At 56.3% G+C, this 19,622-nt stretch overlaps 1 protein-coding gene across 1 annotated transcript in view; it reads right to left on the bottom strand.

Annotated features, from left to right (window-relative positions):
• OTOF (otoferlin) overlaps positions 1 to 19,622 on the bottom strand; it is a 161,696-nt gene that overhangs the window by 109,774 nt on the left and 32,300 nt on the right. The window contains exons 5-8 of the mRNA XM_032683676.1: positions 16,078 to 16,177; positions 8,160 to 8,359; positions 5,746 to 5,835; positions 2,034 to 2,069 (exon numbers count right to left, since the gene is read on the bottom strand). Of these exons, the coding sequence (XP_032539567.1) occupies positions 2,034 to 2,069; positions 5,746 to 5,835; positions 8,160 to 8,359; positions 16,078 to 16,177 (426 nt within the window). The remainder of the gene's footprint in view (positions 1 to 2,033; positions 2,070 to 5,745; positions 5,836 to 8,159; positions 8,360 to 16,077; positions 16,178 to 19,622) is intronic.

The raw sequence follows: 19,622 nt of genomic DNA, 5'->3' as shown, positions 1-19,622 counted from the left end.
CAGCCCAGGGAGCTCCAGGAGAACCGGGAGGGTGGGAATTCCCAGCCCAGGGAGCTCCAGGAGAACAGGGAGGGTGGGAATTCCCAGCCCGGGGAGCTCCAGGAGAACTGGGAAGGTGGGAATTCCCAGCTCAGGGAGCTCCAGGAGAACCGGGAGGGTGGGAATTCCCAGCCCAGGGAGCTGCAGGAGAACTGGGAGGGTGGGAATTCCCAGCCCAGGGAGCTCCAGGAGAACTGGGAAGGTGGGAATTCCCAGCCCAGGGAGCTGCAGGAGAACTGGGAGGGTGGGAATTCCCAGCCCAGGGAGCTCCAGGAGAACTGGGAAGGTGGGAATTCCCAGCCCAGGGAGCTCCAGGAGAACCGGGAGGGTGGGAATTCCCAGCCCGGGGAGCTCCAGGAGAACTGGGAGGGTGGGAATTCCAGCCCGGGGTGTTCCATCACCCCATTCCCTAAGGAAAACCTGGCTGGGGGGGCAGTTTTCAGGCTCCCCAGGGGGCATCCATTCCATGGATTTGAAGGAACCTTTTCCCGCTTTTCAGGCTCCCCAGGGGGCATCCATTCCATGGATTTGAAGGCACCTTTTCCCACTTTTCAGGCTCCCCAGGGAGCATCTATTCCATGGATTTGAAGGAACCTTTTCCTGCTTTTCCTGCCCGTCCACATTCCTGAGACCCGGCACCAAATCCCACCTGGAGCTGGGAATTTCAGCCCCCCCCCCCGGAATCCTTGGAATTCTGAGCTATCCCTACGAATTCCCTCAGAGCACCGAGCCCACCCCTGCCCCACGTCCCGAGGTGCCACATCCAGAGGGTGTCCCATCCCTCCTGGAATGTTGATTCCCCTCCCTTGCCCCACATCCAGAGGGTGTCCCACCCCACCGGGAATGTTGATTTTCCCCCTACCCCACATCCAGAGGGTGTCCCATCCCTCCTGGAATGTTGATTCCCCCCCTTGCCCCACATCCAGAGGGTGTCCCATCCCCTCCAGGAATGTTGATTCCTTCCCTGCCCCACATCCAGAGGGTGTCCCATCCCACCAGGAATGTTGATTCCCTCCCTGCCCCACATCCAGAGGGTGTCCCATCCCACCGGGAATGTTGATTCCCCTCCCTTGCCCCACATTCCGAGGGTGTCCCATCCCGCCAGGAATGTTGATTTTCCCCCTACCCCACATCCAGAGGGTGTCCCATCCCGCCAGGAATGTTGATTTTCCCCCTACCCCACATCTGGAAGTGCCCACATCCATCCAGCTCATCCCAAATCCCACAGTTCAGGGATGGGGCTCTGGAAGTGCCCAGATCTCTCCAGCTCATCCCAAATCCCGCAGCTCAGGGATGGGGCTCTGGAAGTGCCCAGATCTCTCCAGCTCATCCCAAATCCCGCAGCTCAGGGATGTGGCTCTGGAAGTGTCCACACTCCTCCAGCTCATCCCAAATCCCACAGCTCAGGGATGTGGCTCTGGAAGTGCCCAGATCCCTCCAGCTCATCCCAAATCCCACAGCTCAGGGATGGGGCTCTGGAAGTGCCCACACGCCTCCAGCTCATCCCAAATCCCACAGCTCAGGGATGGGGCTCTGGAAGTGCCCAGATCCCTCCAGCTCATCCCTGTTCCCTTTTTCTACCCCTTTCCAACTATTTTTCACCCATCCCAGACCCTTTCCCGTGCCCTTCCCGCATGGATTCGGGCCCAGCTTCCCGAGGCCACGGGAAGGGAAGCCCCTTTCCCTCCCCAAACCCCTTCCCAGATTATTCCGGAGGGTGATTCCTGGGCCTCCCACCCCCCCTTCCCAACAGATCCCGAGCCAAAGCCATTCCAGGGGCCACACCAGAGACACGACAGGTCCCCCCCACCCCACATCCCTGTTCCCCCCTCCACGGATTCTGGGCCGGGTGGGAACCCCAGGGAAAACCAGGAACGGGATTTAACAGGGCTGGGCCTCCAGGGTTTGGGATTTAAGCCTGGATTTAAGGACTGGGAAGGTTCATCCGCCCCATCCAGGGGGGATTTCGGGATTGGGATGGGGGGGGGTGTTACCTGCCGTGCTGCTCTTCTTCAGCTTCGTCTCCCAGGCTTGGGAATTCGCAGGGAGAGAGAGGAGGGAAAAGGTTGTGACATGGACACGGGGGGGGGCTCTTCCCCCTGCCAGGGGGGGGGTTTGGAAAACGGGATGGGATCTGCTCCAGGCAGGGAGAGCCTCGGGACACCACGGCACCACAGCAGAGCACGCCATGCACGGAACCCCGGGGTGCTCCCCCCGGCATTCCAGGGGGTCCACGGGATCCCTGTTCCCTCCAGCATTCCAGGGGGTCCATGGGATGGATCCCTGCGGGACCCGGACCGGGATTGGGGGGATGTTTGAGCCCGGGCTGGGAGGGAACTGCTCCTCCCCACCCCCAGCTCCTCTCCCTTCTCCTGCCGTACAGTCGGGATGGATTCGGGTGGGAGCCAAACCGGGATGGTGGGAAGGGGGAGAGAGGAATTCCCAGCTGCTTTTCCCTTGGAAAGCCCTGCCCTTATCCCAGTGGTGATGGAAAATCCTTCCCATTCCCTCGGAAAGCTGCGGGAGGCTCCTTTTTGAGCAGGAGGGAGCTCAGCCCATCCCATCCCATCCCATCCCATCCCATCCCATCCCATCCCATCCCATCCCATCCCATCCCATTCCATCCCATCCATCCCATCCATCCATCCATCTCATCCCATCCCATCCGATCCCATGGGCAGGGACATCTCCCGCTATCCCTGGGTGACAGGGAAAGGGAATTCCAGGAGAAACGAGCTGGGAAGACACACAGGGAAAGGGGATTCCAAGGGAAAAAAGCTGGGAAGACGCACAGGGAAAGGGGATTCCAGGAGAAAAAAGGTGGGAAGACACAGAGGGAAAGGGGATTCCAAGGGAAAAATGGTGGAAAGACAGAGAGGGAAAGGGGATTCCAAGGGAAAAAAGGTGGGAAGACACAGAGGGAAAGGGGATTCCAAGGGAAAAAAGGTGGGAAGACACAGAGGGAAAGGGGATTCCAAGGGAAAAAAGGTGGGAAGACACACAGGGAAAGGGGATTCCAAGGGAAAAAAGCTGGGAAGACACAGAGGGAAAGGGGATTCCAGGAGAAAAAAGCTGGGAAGACACAGAGGGAAAGGGGATTCCAGGAGAAAAAAGGTGGGAAGACACAGAGGGAAAGGGGATTCCAAGGGAAAAAAGCTGGGAAGACGCACAGGGAAAGGGGATTCCAGGAGAATCAGGCTGGGAAGACACACAGGGAAAGGGGATTCCAGGAGAAAAAAGCTGGGAAGACACAGAGGGAAAGGGGATTCCAAGGGAAAAAAGCTGGGAAGACACACAGGGAAAGGGGATTCCAGGAGAAAAAAGCTGGGAAGACACACAGGGAAAGGGGATTCCAAGAGAATCAGGCTGGGAACACACAGATGGAAAGGGGATTCCAAGGGAAAAAAGGTAGGAAGGCACACAGGGAAAGGGGATTCCGGGAGAAAAAAGGTGGGAAGACACAAAGGGAAAGGGGATTCCAAGGGAAAAAAGCTGGGAAGACACAGAGGGAAAGGGGATTCCAGGAGAAAAAAGCTGGGAAGACACAGAGGGAAAGGGGATTCCAGGAGAAAAAAGGTGGGAAGACACAGAGGGAAAGGGGATTCCAAGGGAAAAAAGCTGGGAAGACACAGAGGGAAAGGGGATTCCAAGGGAAAAAAGGTGGGAAGATACAGAGGGAAAGGGGATTCCAAGGGAAAATAACTGGGAAGACACACAGGGAAAAGGGATTCCAAGGGAAAAAAGCTGGGACTGATTCTGGCCACAGCCGATCCCTGGATCTGGGTATGGCTGATCCCAGGATCCAGGCATGGCTGGTCCCTGGATTTGGGAATGGTGGATCCCTGGATCCAGGCACAGCTGATCCCTGGATCTGAGCATGGCTGTTCCCTGGATCTGGGAATAGTCAATCCCCGGATTCAGGTATGGCTGATCCCTGGATCTGGGCACGGCTGATCCCAGGATCCAGGCATGGTTGATCCCAGGATCCAGATATGGCTGATCCCTGGATCCGGGTATGGCTGATCCCAGGATCCAGATATGGCTGATCCCTGGATCCGGGTATGGCTGATCCCTGGATCCGGGCACGGCTGATCCCTGGATCTGGGAATGGCTGATCCCTGGATCTGGGAATGGCTGATCCCTGGATCCAGGTACAGCTGATCCCTGGATCTGGGCATGGCTGATCCCTGGATCTGGGTACAGCTGATCCCTGGATCTGGGCACGGTTGATCCCTGGATCCGGGCACGGCTGATCCCAGGATCTAGGCATGACTGATCCCTGGATCCGGGTATGGCTGATTCCTGGATCCAGGCACGGCTGATCCCTGGATCCGGGCACAGCTGATCCCTGGATCCGGGCACGGTTGATCCCTGGATCTGAGCATGGGTGATCCCAGGATCCGGGCACGGCTGATCCCTGGATCCGGAAATGGCTGATCCCTGGATCCAGGTATGGCTGATCCCAGGATCCAGGTATGACTGATCCCTGGATCTGGGAATGGCCAATCCCTGGATCCGGGCACGGCTGATCCCAGAATCTAGGCATGACTGATCCCTGGATCCGGGTATGGCTGATTCCTGGATCCAGGCACGGCTGATCCCTGGATCCGGGCACAGCTGATCCCTGGATCCAGGCACAGCTGATCCCTGGATCTGGGAATGGCCAATCCCTGGATCCGGGCACGGCTGATCCCTGGATCTGGGCACAGCTGATCCCTGGATCTGGGCACAGCTGATCCCTGGATCCGGGCACAGCTGATCCCTGGATCCGGGCACGGCTGATCCCTGGATCCGGGCACGGCTGATCCCTGGATCCGGGGGCATCCTGGCCAGTGGCACGTGGAAAAGGAGGGGACACCCCAGCTGCAGCCTCCTATCCCCCCTGGATCCCATTCCATCCTGGAATTCCCATCCATCCAGCCGTTCCATCGCTCCTCCCCACCGGCAGCCAAGGACCGGGAATGCAGCAGGAATTCTCACAGGGGATCCATTATTATCATTATTATCATTATTATTATTATTATTATTATTATTATTAATTATTATTATTATTGCACCCAAACCACACAAATAATAATAAATAACAATGATAATAAACAATCCCATCCCGGTTTAACTCCAGCAGCATTCCCGCTTCCCGCTTTATCCGCACACGGAGCGGGAACGGCGCGGGAGGAGGAGGAGGAGGAGGAGGAGGAGGAGGAGGAGGAGGAGGAGCCGGCTCCGAGGCAGACCAGCAACACCCCGTGTTCTCCCCATCCCTGATTTTTCCCCAGCTCCAGGGGGGGAAAAAAATCCTCTTTTTTCCTGACAGGACGAACGCCCGAGGGCGCGAAATCCCGGCGGAAATTATTCCGCCCCCGGAGGAGAAGGGGAAACCTGGAAAACCTGGGATGCTGCGCCGGCGGCTCCGGGGAGGGATAAAACCACCCGGCGGCTCCCGATCCTGCCGTTTATCCCGGTCATTCCAACCCCGCCGGGAATCCTGGGATCACGGAGCGGTTTGGGTGGGAAGGGATCCTAAAGTCCGTCCGCTTCCAACCCCGGCAGCTCCCGCTATCCCAGGCTGCTCCAACGTATCCCAGGCTGCTCCAACGCATCCCAGGCTGCTCCAGCCCGGCCTCGGACATTCCCGGGGATCCGGGGAAAAGGCGGGAATGGCACGGCACAGCAAACGCCCCCCAGGCCGGGCTGGGGTGGCCCTACCTGGCCGGGAGGGAGCCCTCCTGGCTCAGGGAATCGCCCTCTCCCAGCAGCTCGTCCTCGCTGTGGAAGTACAGCTCGTCCTCCTCCAGCCTGCTGGGAACGGGGGGGGGAAAACGGGATAAAATCCCTCCTTGGCATCGGGCACCGAGGGCAGGGAAGAGGGCGGCGGGAGCAGCGGGAGCCGGACGGCCCAGCCTGCCCTGGGAATCCTGGAATTGCGGCGCTTTCCGAGGGAAAATGCCCCTTGTTCCCTCGGAGGCCGCGGAGTCCGACCGGCGCTGCCGAGGCCACTCCGGACCCGTGTCCAGGGCACAGCAGGTGGGAATATTTGGGAATATTTTCCCCGGTGGCTCCCTGGGGTTTCCCGTGGGAGCAGCGGATGGGCCGGGGCTGGAAAATCCCCGGATGCAGGAAGGTCTCGGCCCGGCTGTTCCGTGGGATCCCCGGGAGCTTTTCCAGCCGCTGCACTTCCCAAAGCCCCTTATCCGTTATTTTGCTTCCCGAGAAACCCCGGAATCGGCCACGCAGCGAGGAGAGGACGGAATTTTTTCCAAGGGAGGTTAAAAACCCCCCCCCAGAGCAGGAGCTGTGTCCGGGGGAGAGACTCGGGAGGGGCTCCCAAAATCCCTCAGGGTCCCATTCCCAGTCAGGTTTGGGGGAGCAGGAAAGATCCCAGGCCTGGACATTCCAGGGAATTGGGGGGAGCTGGGACAGCGCCGGGATGGCACAGGATCCTTAGGGATGGGTCAGGTTGGAAAAACCCTTGGAGATCACGGAACCCAAGCATTCCCAGCACTGCCAAGGCCAGCACGGATCTGTGTCCCCAATTCCACATCCACAGGGATCTTAAACCCCTCCAGGGATGGGGTTCCACCAATTCCAGGGCTGGATGACCCTTTCCATGCGGGAATTGTTCCCAACGTCCCAGCTGAGCCTCCCCTGGCACAGCTGGAGGGATGTTGGTCCAGCTCTATGTCCCTTTAATGATCCTCGGTGTCTTCCTGAGCATTCCCGGGATGGCACAGCCCTGGGATGGCACAGCCCTGGAATGGTACAGCCCTGGGATGGCACAGCCCTGGGAGCATTCCCGGGATGGCACAGCCCTGGGATGGCACAGCCCTGGGATGGCACAGCCCTGGGAGCATTCCCGGGATGGCACAGCCCTGGGATGGCACAGCCCCGGGAGCATTCCCGGGATGGCACAGCCTTGGAATGGCACAGCACTGGAATGGCACAGCCCTGGAATGGCACAGCCCCGGGAGCATTCCCGGGATGGCACAGCACCGGGATGGCACAGCCCCGGGAGCATTCCCGGGATGGCACAGCCCTGGAATGGCACAGCACTGGAATGGCACAGCCCTGGAATGGCACAGCCCCGGGAGCATTCCCGGGATGGCACAGCCCTGGGATGGCACAGCACCGGGATGGCACAGCCCTGGGATGGCACAGCCCTGGGAGCATTCCCAGGATGGCACAGCCCTGGAATGGCACAGCCCTGGGATGGCACAGCCCCAGGAGCATTCCCGGGATGGCACAGCCCTGGAATGGCACAGCCCCGGGAGCATTCCCGGGATGGCACAGCCCTGGGATGGCACAGCCCTGGGATGGCACAGCCCCGGGAGCATTCCCGGGATGGCACAGCCCTGGAATGGCACAGCCCCGGGAGCATTCCCGGGATGGCACAGCCCTGGAATGGCACAGCCCTGGGATGGCACAGCCCTGGAATGGCACAGCCCCGGGAGCATTCCCGGGATGGCACAGCCCTGGGATGGCACAGCCCTGGGATGGCACAGCCCCAGGAGCATTCCCGGGATGGCACAGCCCTGGGATGGCACAGCCCTGGGATGGCACAGCCCCGGGAGCATTCCCGGGATGGCACAGCCCTGGGATGGCACAGTCCTGGGATGGCACAGTCCTGGGATGGCACAGCCCTGGGAGCATTCCCGGGATGGCACAGCCCTGGAATGGCACAGCCCTGGGATGGCACAGCTCTGGAATGGCACAGCCCCGGGAGCATTCCCGGGATGGCACAGCCCTGGGATGGCACAGCCCTGGGATGGCACAGCCCCGGGAGCATTCCCGGGATGGCACAGCCCTGGAATGGCACAGCCCCGGGAGCATTCCCAGGATGGCACAGCCCTGGGATGGCACAGCCCTGGGATGGCACAGCACCGGGATGGCACAGCCCTGGGATGGCACAGCCCCGGGAGCATTCCCGGGATGGCACAGCCCTGGAATGGCACAGCCCCGGGAGCATTCCCGGGATGGCACAGCCCTGGGATGGCACAGCCCCAGGAGCATTCCCGGGATGGCACAGCCCTGGGATGGCACAGCCCTGGAATGGCACAGCCCCGGGAGCATTCCCAGGATGGCACAGCCCCATCCCACCACCCCCCGATCCCCCCCGGCGGTACCTGCGGAATCTCCTGTCCGGGAGCTGCCGGGATTTCCCGGGAGCAGCTTCCAGGCCCCGCCGGTGCCCGGCCAGGAGCCCGTCGGTCTCCAGGGGGTCCCCCCCGTCCCCTTCCGAGGGCGTCTCCAGGAATTCCTTGTCATTCCAGGATCCCAGCGGCCCCTCCAGGGCCTGGTAACGGATCTCGATGGAGAGAGAGGCCTGTGGGAAAGGGAGGGAGCGCCTGGAAAAACCGGGAGATGTTCCGGTTCCATCAGCTCCCGGCTCATCCTGGAGTCTCCCCTTCCCTCATCCAGAGTCTCCCCTTCCCTCATCCAAAGTCTCTCCTTCCCTCAGCCAGAGTCCCCCCTTCCCTCATCCAAAGTCATTGGGAAGGGCTGAGTGGATTCATTGGGAAGGGCTGAGTGGATTCATTGGGAAGGGCTGAGTGGATTCATTGGGAAGAGCTGAGTGGATTCATTGGGAAGAGCTGAGTGGATTCATTGGGAAAGGATGAGTGGATTCATTGGGAAGAGCTGAGTGGATTCATTGGGAAGAGCTGAGTGGATTCATTGGGAAGGGATGAGTGGATTCATTGGGAAGGGATGAGTGGATTCATTGGGAAAGGATGAGTGGATTCATTGGGAAGGGATGAGTGGATTCATTGGGAAGGGATGAGTGGATTCATTGGGAAGAGCTGAGTGGATTCATTGGGAAAGGATGAGTGGATTCATTGGGAAGAGCTGAGTGGATTCATTGGGAAGAGCTGAGTGGATTCATTGGGAAGAGTTGAGTGGATTCATTGGGAAGAGCTGAGTGGATTCATTGGGAAGAGCTGAGTGGATTCATTGGGAAGGGATGAGTGGATTCATTGGGAAGAGCTGAGTGGATTCATTGGGAAGAGCTGAGTGGATTCATTGGGAAGAGCTGAGTGGATTCACTGGGAAGAGCTGAGTGGATTCATTGGGAAGGGATGAGTGGATTCATTGGGAAGAGCTGAGTGGATTCATTGGGAAGGGATGAGTGGATTCATTGGGAAGGGATGAGTGGATTCATTGGGAAGAGCTGAGTGGATTCATTGGGAAGGGATGAGTGGATTCACTGGGAAGAGCTGAGTGGATTCATTGGGAAGAGCTGAGTGGATTCATTGGGAAGGGATGAGTGGATTCAGGGAAGAGCTGAGTGGATTCACTGGGAAGAGCTGAGTGGATTCATTGGGAAGGGATGAGTGGATTCATTGGGAAGGGATGAGTGGATTCAGGGAAGAGCTGAGTGGATTCATTGGGAAGAGCTGAGTGGATTCATTGGGAAGGGATGAGTGGATTCATTGGGAAGGGATGAGTGGATTCACTGGGAAGAGCTGAGTGGATTCATTGGGAAGAGCTGAGTGGATTCATTGGGAAGAGCTGAGTGGATTCATTGGGAAGGGATGAGTGGATTCATTGGGAAAGGATGAGTGGATTCATTGGGAAGGGATGAGTGGATTCACTGGGAAGAGCTGAGTGGATTCATTGGGAAGGGATGAGTGGATTCATTGGGAAGAGCTGAGTGGATTCATTGGGAAGAGCTGAGTGAATTCACTGGGAAGAGCTGAGTGGATTCATTGGGAAGGGATGAGTGGATTCACTGGGAAGGGCTGAGTGGATTCATTGGGAAGGGATGCGTGGATTCAGGGAAGAGCTGAGTGGATTCATTGGGAAGAGCTGAGTGGATTTATTGGGAAGGGATGAGTGGATTCACTGGGAAGAGCTGAGTGGATTCATTGGGAAGAGCTGAGTGGATTCATTGGGAAGAGCTGAGTGGATTCATTGGGAAGGGATGAGTGGATTCATTGGGAAGGGATGAGTGGATTCATTGGGAAGAGCTGAGTGGATTCATTGGGAAGAGCTGAGTGGATTCACTGGGAAGAGCTGAGTGGATTCATTGGGAAGGGATGAGTGGATTCATTGGGAAGAGCTGAGTGGATTCATTGGGAAGGGATGAGTGGATTCATTGGGAAGAGCTGAGTGGATTCATTGGGAAGAGCTGAGTGGATTCATTGGGAAGGGATGAGTGGATTCATTGGGAAAGGATGAGTGGATTCATTGGGAAGGGCTGAGTGGATTCATTGGGAAGGGATGAGTGGATTCACTGGGAAGAGCTGAGTGGATTCATTGGGAAGAGCTGAGTGGATTCATTGGGAAGAGCTGAGTGGATTCACTGGGAAGAGCTGAGTGGATTCATTGGGAAGGGATGAGTGGATTCACTGGGAAGAGCTGAGTGGATTCATTGGGAAGGGCCGAGTGGATTCATTGGGAAGGGATGAGTGGATTCATTGGGAAGAGCTGAGTGGATTCATTGGGAAGAGCTGAGTGGATTCATTGGGAAGAGCTGAGTGGATTCATTGGGAAGAGCTGAGTGGATTCATTGGGAAGGGATGAGTGGATTCATTGGGAAGGGATGAGTGGATTCATTGGGAAGGGCTGAGTGGATTCATTGGGAAGAGCTGAGTGGATTCATTGGGAAGAGCTGAGTGGATTCATTGGGAAGAGCTGAGTGGATTCATTGGGAAGAGCTGAGTGGATTCATTGGGAAGGGATGAGTGGATTCATTGGGAAGGGATGAGTGGATTCATTGGGAAGGGCTGAGTGGATTCATTGGGAAGGGATGAGTGGATTCATTGGGAAGGGATGAGTGGATTCAGGGAAGAGCTGAGTGGATTCATTGGGAAGAGCTGAGTGGATTCATTGGGAAGGGATGAGTGGATTCATTGGGAAGAGCTGAGTGGATTCATTGGGAAGGGCTGAGTGGATTCATTGGGAAGAGCTGAGTGAATTCACTGGGAAGAGCTGAGTGGATTCATTGGGAAGGGATGAGTGGATTCACTGGGAAGGGCTGAGTGGATTCATTGGGAAGGGATGCGTGGATTCAGGGAAGAGCTGAGTGGATTCATTGGGAAGAGCTGAGTGGATTTATTGGGAAGGGATGAGTGGATTCACTGGGAAGAGCTGAGTGGATTCATTGGGAAGAGCTGAGTGGATTCATTGGGAAGAGCTGAGTGGATTCATTGGGAAGGGATGAGTGGATTCATTGGGAAGGGATGAGTGGATTCATTGGGAAGGGATGAGTGGATTCATTGGGAAGGGATGAGTGGATTCATTGGGAAGAGCTGAGTGGATTCATTGGGAAGAGCTGAGTGGATTCACTGGGAAGAGCTGAGTGGTTTCATTGGGAAGGGATGAGTGGATTCATTGGGAAGAGCTGAGTGGATTCATTGGGAAGGGATGAGTGGATTCATTGGGAAGAGCTGAGTGGATTCATTGGGAAGAGCTGAGTGGATTCACTGGGAAGAGCTGAGTGGATTCATTGGGAAGAGCTGAGTGGATTCATTGGGAAGAGCTGAGTGGATTCACTGGGAAGAGCTGAGTGGATTCATTGGGAAGGGATGAGTGGATTCACTGGGAAGAGCTGAGTGGATTCATTGGGAAGAGCTGAGTGGATTCAGGGAAGAGCTGAGTGGATTCATTGGGAAGGGCCGAGTGGATTCATTGGGAAGGGATGAGTGGATTCATTGGGAAGAGCTGAGTGGATTCATTGGGAAGAGCTGAGTGGATTCATTGGGAAGAGCTGAGTGGATTCATTGGGAAGGGATGAGTGGATTCATTGGGAAGAGCTGAGTGGATTCATTGGGAAGAGCTGAGTGGATTCAGGGAAGAGCTGAGTGGATTCATTGGGAAGGGCTGAGTGGATTCATTGGGAAGGGATGAGTGGATTCATTGGGAAGAGCTGAGTGGATTCATTGGGAAGGGATGAGTGGATTCATTGGGAAGGGATGAGTGGATTCATTGGGAAGAGCTGAGTGGATTCATTGGGAAGGGCTGAGTGGATTCATTGGGAAAGGATGAGTGGATTCAGGGAAGAGCTGAGTGGATTCACTGGGAAGGGATGAGTGGATTCATTGGGAAGGGATGAGTGGATTCATTGGGAAGAGCTGAGTGGATTCATTGGGAAGAGCTGAGTGGATTCATTGGGAAGAGCTGAGTGGATTCACTGGGAAGGGATGAGTGGATTCATTGGGAAGGGCTGAGTGGATTCATTGGGAAGGGATGAGTGGATTCATTGGGAAGAGCTGAGTGGATTCATTGGGAAGAACTGAGTGGATTCACTGGGAAGGGATGAGTGGATTCATTGGGAAGAGCTGAGTGGATTCATTGGGAAGGGATGAGTGGATTCATTGGGAAGGGATGAGTGGATTCATTGGGAAGAGCTGAGTGGATTCATTGGGAAGGGATGAGTGGATTCACTGGGAAGGGATGAGTGGATTCATTGGGAAGGGATGAGTGGATTCATTGGGAAGGGATGAGTGGATTCATTGGGAAGGGTTGAGTGGATTCATTGGGAAGGGATGAGTGGATTCATTGGGAAGGGATGAGTGGATTCAGGGAAGAGCTGAGTGGATTCATTGGGAAGGGCTGAGTGGATTCATTGGGAAGGGATGAGTGGATTCATTGGGAAGAGCTGAGTGGATTCATTGGGAAGGGATGAGTGGATTCATTGGGAAGAGCTGAGTGGATTCATTGGGAAGGGATGAGTGGATTCACTGGGAAGGGATGAGTGGATTCAGGGAAGAGCTGAGTGGATTCATTGGGAAGGGATGAGTGGATTCATTGGGAAGGGCTGAGTGGATTCATTGGGAAGGGATGAGTGGATTCATTGGGAAGGGATGAGTGGATTCATTGGGAAGGGCTGAGTGGATTCATTGGGAAGAGCTGAGTGGATTCATTGGGAAGGGATGAGTGGATTCATTGGGAAGAGCTGAGTGGATTCATTGGGAAGGGATGAGTGGATTCATTGGGAAGGGCTGAGTGGATTCATTGGGAAGGGATGAGTGGATTCATTGGGAAGGGATGAGTGGATTCAGGGAAGAGCTGAGTGGATTCATTGGGAAGGGCTGAGTGGATTCATTGGGAAGGGATGAGTGGATTCATTGGGAAGAGCTGAGTGGATTCATTGGGAAGGGATGAGTGGATTCATTGGGAAGAGCTGAGTGGATTCATTGGGAAGGGCTGAGTGGATTCATTGGGAAGAGATGAGTGGATTCATTGGGAAGGGATGAGTGGATTCATTGGGAAGAGCTGAGTGGATTCATTGGGAAGGGCTGAGTGGATTCAGGGAAGAGCTGAGTGGATTCACTGGGAAGGGATGAGTGGATTCATTGGGAAGGGCTGAGTGGATTCATTGGGAAGAGCTGAGTGGATTCATTGGGAAGAGCTGAGTGGATTCATTGGGAAGAGCTGAGTGGATTCATTGGGAAGGGATGAGTGGATTCATTGGGAAGGGCTGAGTGGATTCATTGGGAAGGGATGAGTGGATTCATTGGGAAGGGCTGAGTGGATTCATTGGGAAGGGATGAGTGGATTCATTGGGAAGGGATGAGTGGATTCACTGGGAAGGGATGAGTGGATTCATTGGGAAGGGATGAGTGGATTCATTGGGAAGGGATGAGTGGATTCATTGGGAAGGGATGAGTGGATTCATTGGGAAGGGATGAGTGGATTCATTGGGAAGGGATGAGTGGATTCAGGGAAGAGCTGAGTGGATTCATTGGGAAGGGCTGAGTGGATTCATTGGGAAGGGATGAGTGGATTCATTGGGAAGAGCTGAGTGGATTCATTGGGAAGGGATGAGTGGATTCATTGGGAAGAGCTGAGTGGATTCATTGGGAAGGGATGAGTGGATTCACTGGGAAGGGATGAGTGGATTCAGGGAAGAGCTGAGTGGATTCATTGGGAAGGGATGAGTGGATTCATTGGGAAGGGCTGAGTGGATTCATTGGGAAGGGATGAGTGGATTCATTGGGAAGGGCTGAGTGGATTCATTGGGAAGGGCTGAGTGGATTCATTGGGAAGAGCTGAGTGGATTCATTGGGAAGGGATGAGTGGATTCATTGGGAAGAGCTGAGTGGATTCATTGGGAAGGGATGAGTGGATTCATTGGGAAGGGCTGAGTGGATTCATTGGGAAGGGATGAGTGGATTCATTGGGAAGGGATGAGTGGATTCAGGGAAGAGCTGAGTGGATTCATTGGGAAGGGATGAGTGGATTTATTGGGAAGGGCTGAGTGGATTCATTGGGAAGGGATGAGTGGATTCATTGGGAAGAGCTGAGTGGATTCATTGGGAAGGGATGAGTGGATTCACTGGGAAGAGCTGAGTGGATTCATTGGGAAGAGCTGAGTGGATTCATTGGGAAGAGCTGAGTGGATTCATTGGGAAGAGCTGAGTGGATTCATTGGGAAGAGCTGAGTGGATTCATTGGGAAGGGATGAGTGGATTCATTGGGAAGGGATGAGTGGATTCATTGGGAAGGGCTGAGTGGATTCATTGGGAAGAGCTGAGTGGATTCATTGGGAAGGGATGAGTGGATTCATTGGGAAGGGCTGAGTGGATTCACTGGGAAGAGCTGAGTGGATTCATTGGGAAGGGCTGAGTGGATTCACTGTGAAGAGCTGAGTGGATTCATTGGGAAGAGTTGAGTGGATTCATTGGGAAGAGCTGAGTGGATTCACTGGGAAGAGCTGAGTGGATTCATTGGGAAGAGCTGAGTGGATTCATTGGGAAGAGGCAGGAGGTGGTTGCTCCCGGAGGGGGAAGGGGGAATTAAAGCAATAAAAACACCGGGAATGGGCCCGAGGAGGGAAGGAAAAAACGCAAGGAGAGCAGATCTGGGATGCTGGGAGAAATAACTCCGGCTGCTCTCCCTCGGTTTGTCGGGATTAAAGGAACAGGACGCTCCAAAGGAGGAAATCCCGGATTTTTCCGAGCTTTCAGTGTCACGGGGGGAGGAAAAATCAACGGATGGAATCAAATACACACGAATTCCCGAGGACAAAACCGGTGGGTTTGGGATGAACTAACCCAGGGCTGAGGAGGGGCCTCAGAGCCCGGCTGGGAAACAGGGAATCCTGGAATGGTTTGGGTGGGAAGGGACCTTAAATATCTCATTTCACTCCTTGCCATGGGCAGGGACACCTCCCGCTATCCCAGGGAATCCAACCCGGCCTTGGACTCTCCCAGGGATCCAGGGGCAGCCACAGTTTCTCTGGGAATTCCAGCCCAGCCCCTCCCAGCCAGGATCTATCCCACATTGACATTCCCACTGGCATTTTCCACGTGGGATATCCCAGGCCTTGCCCTCCGGGGTCTCTCTTCCCGAGGCTCCCTCAGTCCAAACTTATCCCAAAGTTTGCTGGACCAAAGGCTGGGAAAGGGCGGTTTGGAGCCCCTGGAGTTGCAAAGGGAGAAGGGACCCGGAATCCTGCTGGGAACCCAAAGGGCAAATCCCTCCCAGCTCTGGTGGGAACAGGAGTGACCCTTCCAGAGCCTGAAGGGGCTCCAGGAGAGCGGGAGAGGGACTTTGGATCAGAACCTGGAATGACAGGAACCAGGGAATGGATCCCAGTGGGAAAGGGGAGATTTGGGGGGAGATTGGGAAGGGATTCCTGGCTGGGAGGGTGGGGAGGGGCTGGGCTGGAATTCCCAGAGAAGCCGTGGCTGCCCCTGGATCCCTGGGAGTGTCCAAGGCCGGGTTGGAGCAACCTGGGACGGCGGGAGGTGTCCCTGCCCGTGGCAGGGGTGGGAATAAAAAGATCTTTGAGGTTCCCTTCCCACCCAAACCGCTCTGGGATTCCGGGATCCCATCCCTGGGCCGTGGCGCTCCCCACCCACGCTCGGATCCCTCCCCGTTTGTCCCCATCCCAAACCTCCCACGCCACAGAAAAATCCCGGCTCCTCCTTCCCCTCAGGACGTTCCCAGCTGCCTCGTTCCTTCAGATCAGGAGTCCTGGCCCCGGAGGATGCAGGGATTGGGGAGGGTCCCCCAGGGGTGGGGACAGACAGACAGACAGACAGACAGACAGAGGGACAGGCAGTTGTTTGTGTTGTCCCCCCCTCCCCATCCCACCTGCGTGGCCGAGTTGTTGTCGTCGACGAGCGTGTCCGTCACCTCCAGCTGCCCCTCCTGCACCACCTCCTGCAGAACCATCCGGAACGTTCCCAGGAGCCTGCGGAGCAAAGGACACCCCGCTCAGGGCGGCAGGGCCCGGATCCGCCGGGGAAGGGCCTCCCGGGAAAAGTTATCCCAGGATCTGGGGCTTGCTTGGCTTCCGGTTCTCCCTCCCGAGGAGGTGGGAGATCCCGGAGCGGAGCCCCCGGCACAGGGGGAAAAGGGGGAGATGGGAGAGAGGATTTTCCCAGGAATGTTGGAAAAGAGGGAGGGTTTGGGAGCAGCCTTTTCCAGGGAATGTTGTTGGGATTGGAAAAGAGGGAGGGTTTGGGAACAGCCTTTCCCAGGGAACATTGTTGGGATGGGAAAAGAGGGAGGGTTTGGGAGCAGCCTTTTCCAGGGAATGCTGTTGGGATTGGAAAAGAGGGAGGGTTTGGGAACAGCCTTTCCCAGGGAACATTGTTGGGATGGGAAAAGAGGGAGGGTTTGGGAGCAGCCTTTTCCAGGGAATGTTGTTGGGATTGGAAAAGAGGGAGGGTTTGGGAACAGCCTTTCCCAGGGAATGCTGTTGGGATTGGAAAAGAGGGAGGGTTTGGGAGCAGCCTTTTCCAGGGAATGCTGTTGGGATTGGAAAAGAGGGAGGGTTTGGGAGCAGCCTTTCCCACATAACATTGTTGGGATTGGAAAAGAGGGAGGGTTTGGGAGCAGCCTTTTCCAGGGAATGCTGGAAAAGAGGGAGGTTTGGGAGCAGCCTTTCCCACATAACATTGTTGGGATGGGAAAAGAGGGAGGGTTTGGGAACAGCCTTTTCCAGGGAATGTTGTTGGGATTGGAAAAGAGGGAGGGTTTGGGAGAAGCCTTTCCCAGGGAATGCTGGAAAAGAGGGAGGGTTTGGGAGCAGCCTTTCCCAGGGAACATTGTTGGGATGGGAAAAGAGGGAGGGTTTGGGAACAGCATTTCCCAGGGAATGCTGGAAAAGAGGGAGGTTTGGGAGCAGCCTTTCCCAGGGAACGCTGTTGGGATTGGAAAAGAGGGAGGGTTTGGGAGCAGCCCATCCCAGGGAATGCTGTTGGGATTGGAAAAGAGGGAGGGTTTGGGAACAGCCGTTCCCAGGGAACGTTGTTGGGATTGGAAAAGAAGAAGAGTTTGGGAGCAGCCTTTCCCAGGAACGCTGGAAATAAGGGAGGTTTTGGAAGCAACCTTTTCCAGGGAATGCTGGAAAAGGAGGGAAGTTTTGGGAGCAGCCTTTCCCAGGGAACGCTGTTGGAATTGGAAAAGAGGGAGGGTTTGGGAACAGCCCTCCCCAGGGAACGCTGTTGGAATTGGAAAAGAGGGAGGGTTTGGGAACAGCCTTTCCCAGGGAACGCTGTTGGGATTGGAAAAGAGGAAGGGTTTGGGAGCAGCCTTTCCCAGGGAATGCTGTCGGTAACACTCTCCAGCTCTCCTGGAGCCCCTCTGGGCTCTCAGCCCCTTCCAACCCGAGCCACGTCGGGATCCGACAATTCCATGAGAAAAGCCGGAGTGTCGGAGCCAGTCCAGCTTTTCCACCCCAAGCTGGGTGGTGACACCCAGCCAAGGGTGGATGGCCCAACCTCCCGAGGGGACACATTCTCCTTCCCTGGATCCCTCCCAATCCCGGGATAACGTTCTCCTTCCCTGGATCCCTGCCATTCTCATTCCCTGGAACATCCCAATCCTGGGATAGTGTTCTCCTTCCCTGGATTCCTCCCACTAGCCTTCCCTGGATCCCTCCCATTCTCCTTCCCTGGATTCCCCCCAGCCCTGGGAGAACGTTCTCCTTCCCTGGATCCCTCCCAGTCCTGGGACAACGTTCTCCTTCCCTGGAACTCCCCAATCCTGGGATAACATTCTGCTTCCCTGGATCCCCCCCATCCCTGGGATAACGTTCTCCTTCCCTGGATCCCCCCAATCCTGGGATAACATTCTCCTTCCCTGGATCCCTCCCATTCTCCTTCCCTGGATCCCCCCAGCCCTGGGAGAACGTTCTCCTTCCCTGGAACTCCCCAATCCTGGGATAACATTCTCCTTCCCTGGATCCCTCCCATTCTCCTTGTTGGATCACTCCCATTCCTGGGATAACGTTCTCCTTCCCTGGATCCCTCCCAGCCCTGGGAGAACGTTCTCCTTCCCTGGATCCCCCCCAGTCCTGGGATAACATTCTCCTTCCCTCGAACTCCCCAATCCTGGGATAACATTCTCCTTCCCTGAATCCCCCCAATCCTGGGATAACGTTCTCATTCCTTGGAACCCCCCAATCCTGGGATAACGTTCTCCTTCCCTGGATCCCTCCCAGCCCTGAGATAACCTTCTCCTTCCCCGGATTCCCCCCAACCCTGGGATAACATTCTCCTTCCCTGGATCCCTCCACACCCTGGGAGAACGTTCTCCTTCCCTGGATCCCTCCCAATCCTGGGAGAACATTTTCCTTCCCTGGATCCTTCCACACCCTGGGATAACCTTCTCCTTCCCTGGATTCCCCCCAACCCTGGGAGAACGTTCTCCTTACCTGGATCCCTCCCAATACTGGGATAACATTCTCCTTCCCTGGATCCCTCCATACCCTGGGATAGTGTTCTCCTTCCCTGGATTCCCCCCAGCCCTGGGATAACATTCTCCTTCCCTGGAACTCCCCAATCCTGGGATAACATTCTCATTCCCCAGATCCCTCCCAGCCCTGGGAGAACATTCTCCTTCCCTGGATCCCTCCCAACCCTGGGATTTACATTCTCCTTCCCTGGATTCCCCCCAGCCCTGGGATAACATTCTCCTTCCCTGGATCCCTCCCAGCCCTGGGAGAACATTCTCCTTCCCTGGATCCCCCCCAGCCCTGGGATAACATTCTCCTTCCCTGGATCCCTCCCAGCCCTGGGATAACATTCTCCTTCCCTGGATCCCCCCCAGCCCTGGGATAACATTCTCCTTCCCTGGATCCCCCCCAACCCTGGGATAACATTCTCCTTCCCTGGATCCCTCCCAGCCCTGGCAGCGGGAGCAGGAAGGAGTTAATTATTCAGCAGCGTCTGCCCAACCTTCCCTTTCCAAGTGTTCCATAATTCATGTTCCGGCCCCGCTCCCTTCCCCGATGGAAACACTGGAGCCTGTCTGGGTCACCTGTAACTGGATCCCCCCTGGAGATCCTGTTTCCAGCCCAGCCAGGCCGGCTCCGGGCCTGGGGCTCCCCAAATCCTTGGATCGGGGCGGGCCGGGGCTGCTCCACACCCTGGGACCTTCCCGTTCCCGCTCTCCCGGCACTTCCCGTCTCCCGGGGGTGGGAGATACCAGGGGTGGCTCGGGGTGGCCTGGGATGATGGGAAATCCAGCTCTGGAGGTCTCCAGGGGCAAAATGCCCACCTGGATTTGCCAGGAGCCTCCTCCGGCCCGTGGAATCCCGTCCCCCCTCCCCTGCCTGCTCAGCCCTCGGACGGTCCCGGATCCCGGGGCAGGTTCTGCTCCTGCAGCCGGGGAGGACCTCTCTGAGGGGG

This window comes from Chiroxiphia lanceolata, chromosome 3 (assembly GCF_009829145.1).
Source record: "Chiroxiphia lanceolata isolate bChiLan1 chromosome 3, bChiLan1.pri, whole genome shotgun sequence".
NCBI lineage: Eukaryota > Metazoa > Chordata > Aves > Passeriformes > Pipridae > Chiroxiphia > Chiroxiphia lanceolata.
This window is presented reverse-complemented; position numbering and strand designations above follow the sequence as displayed.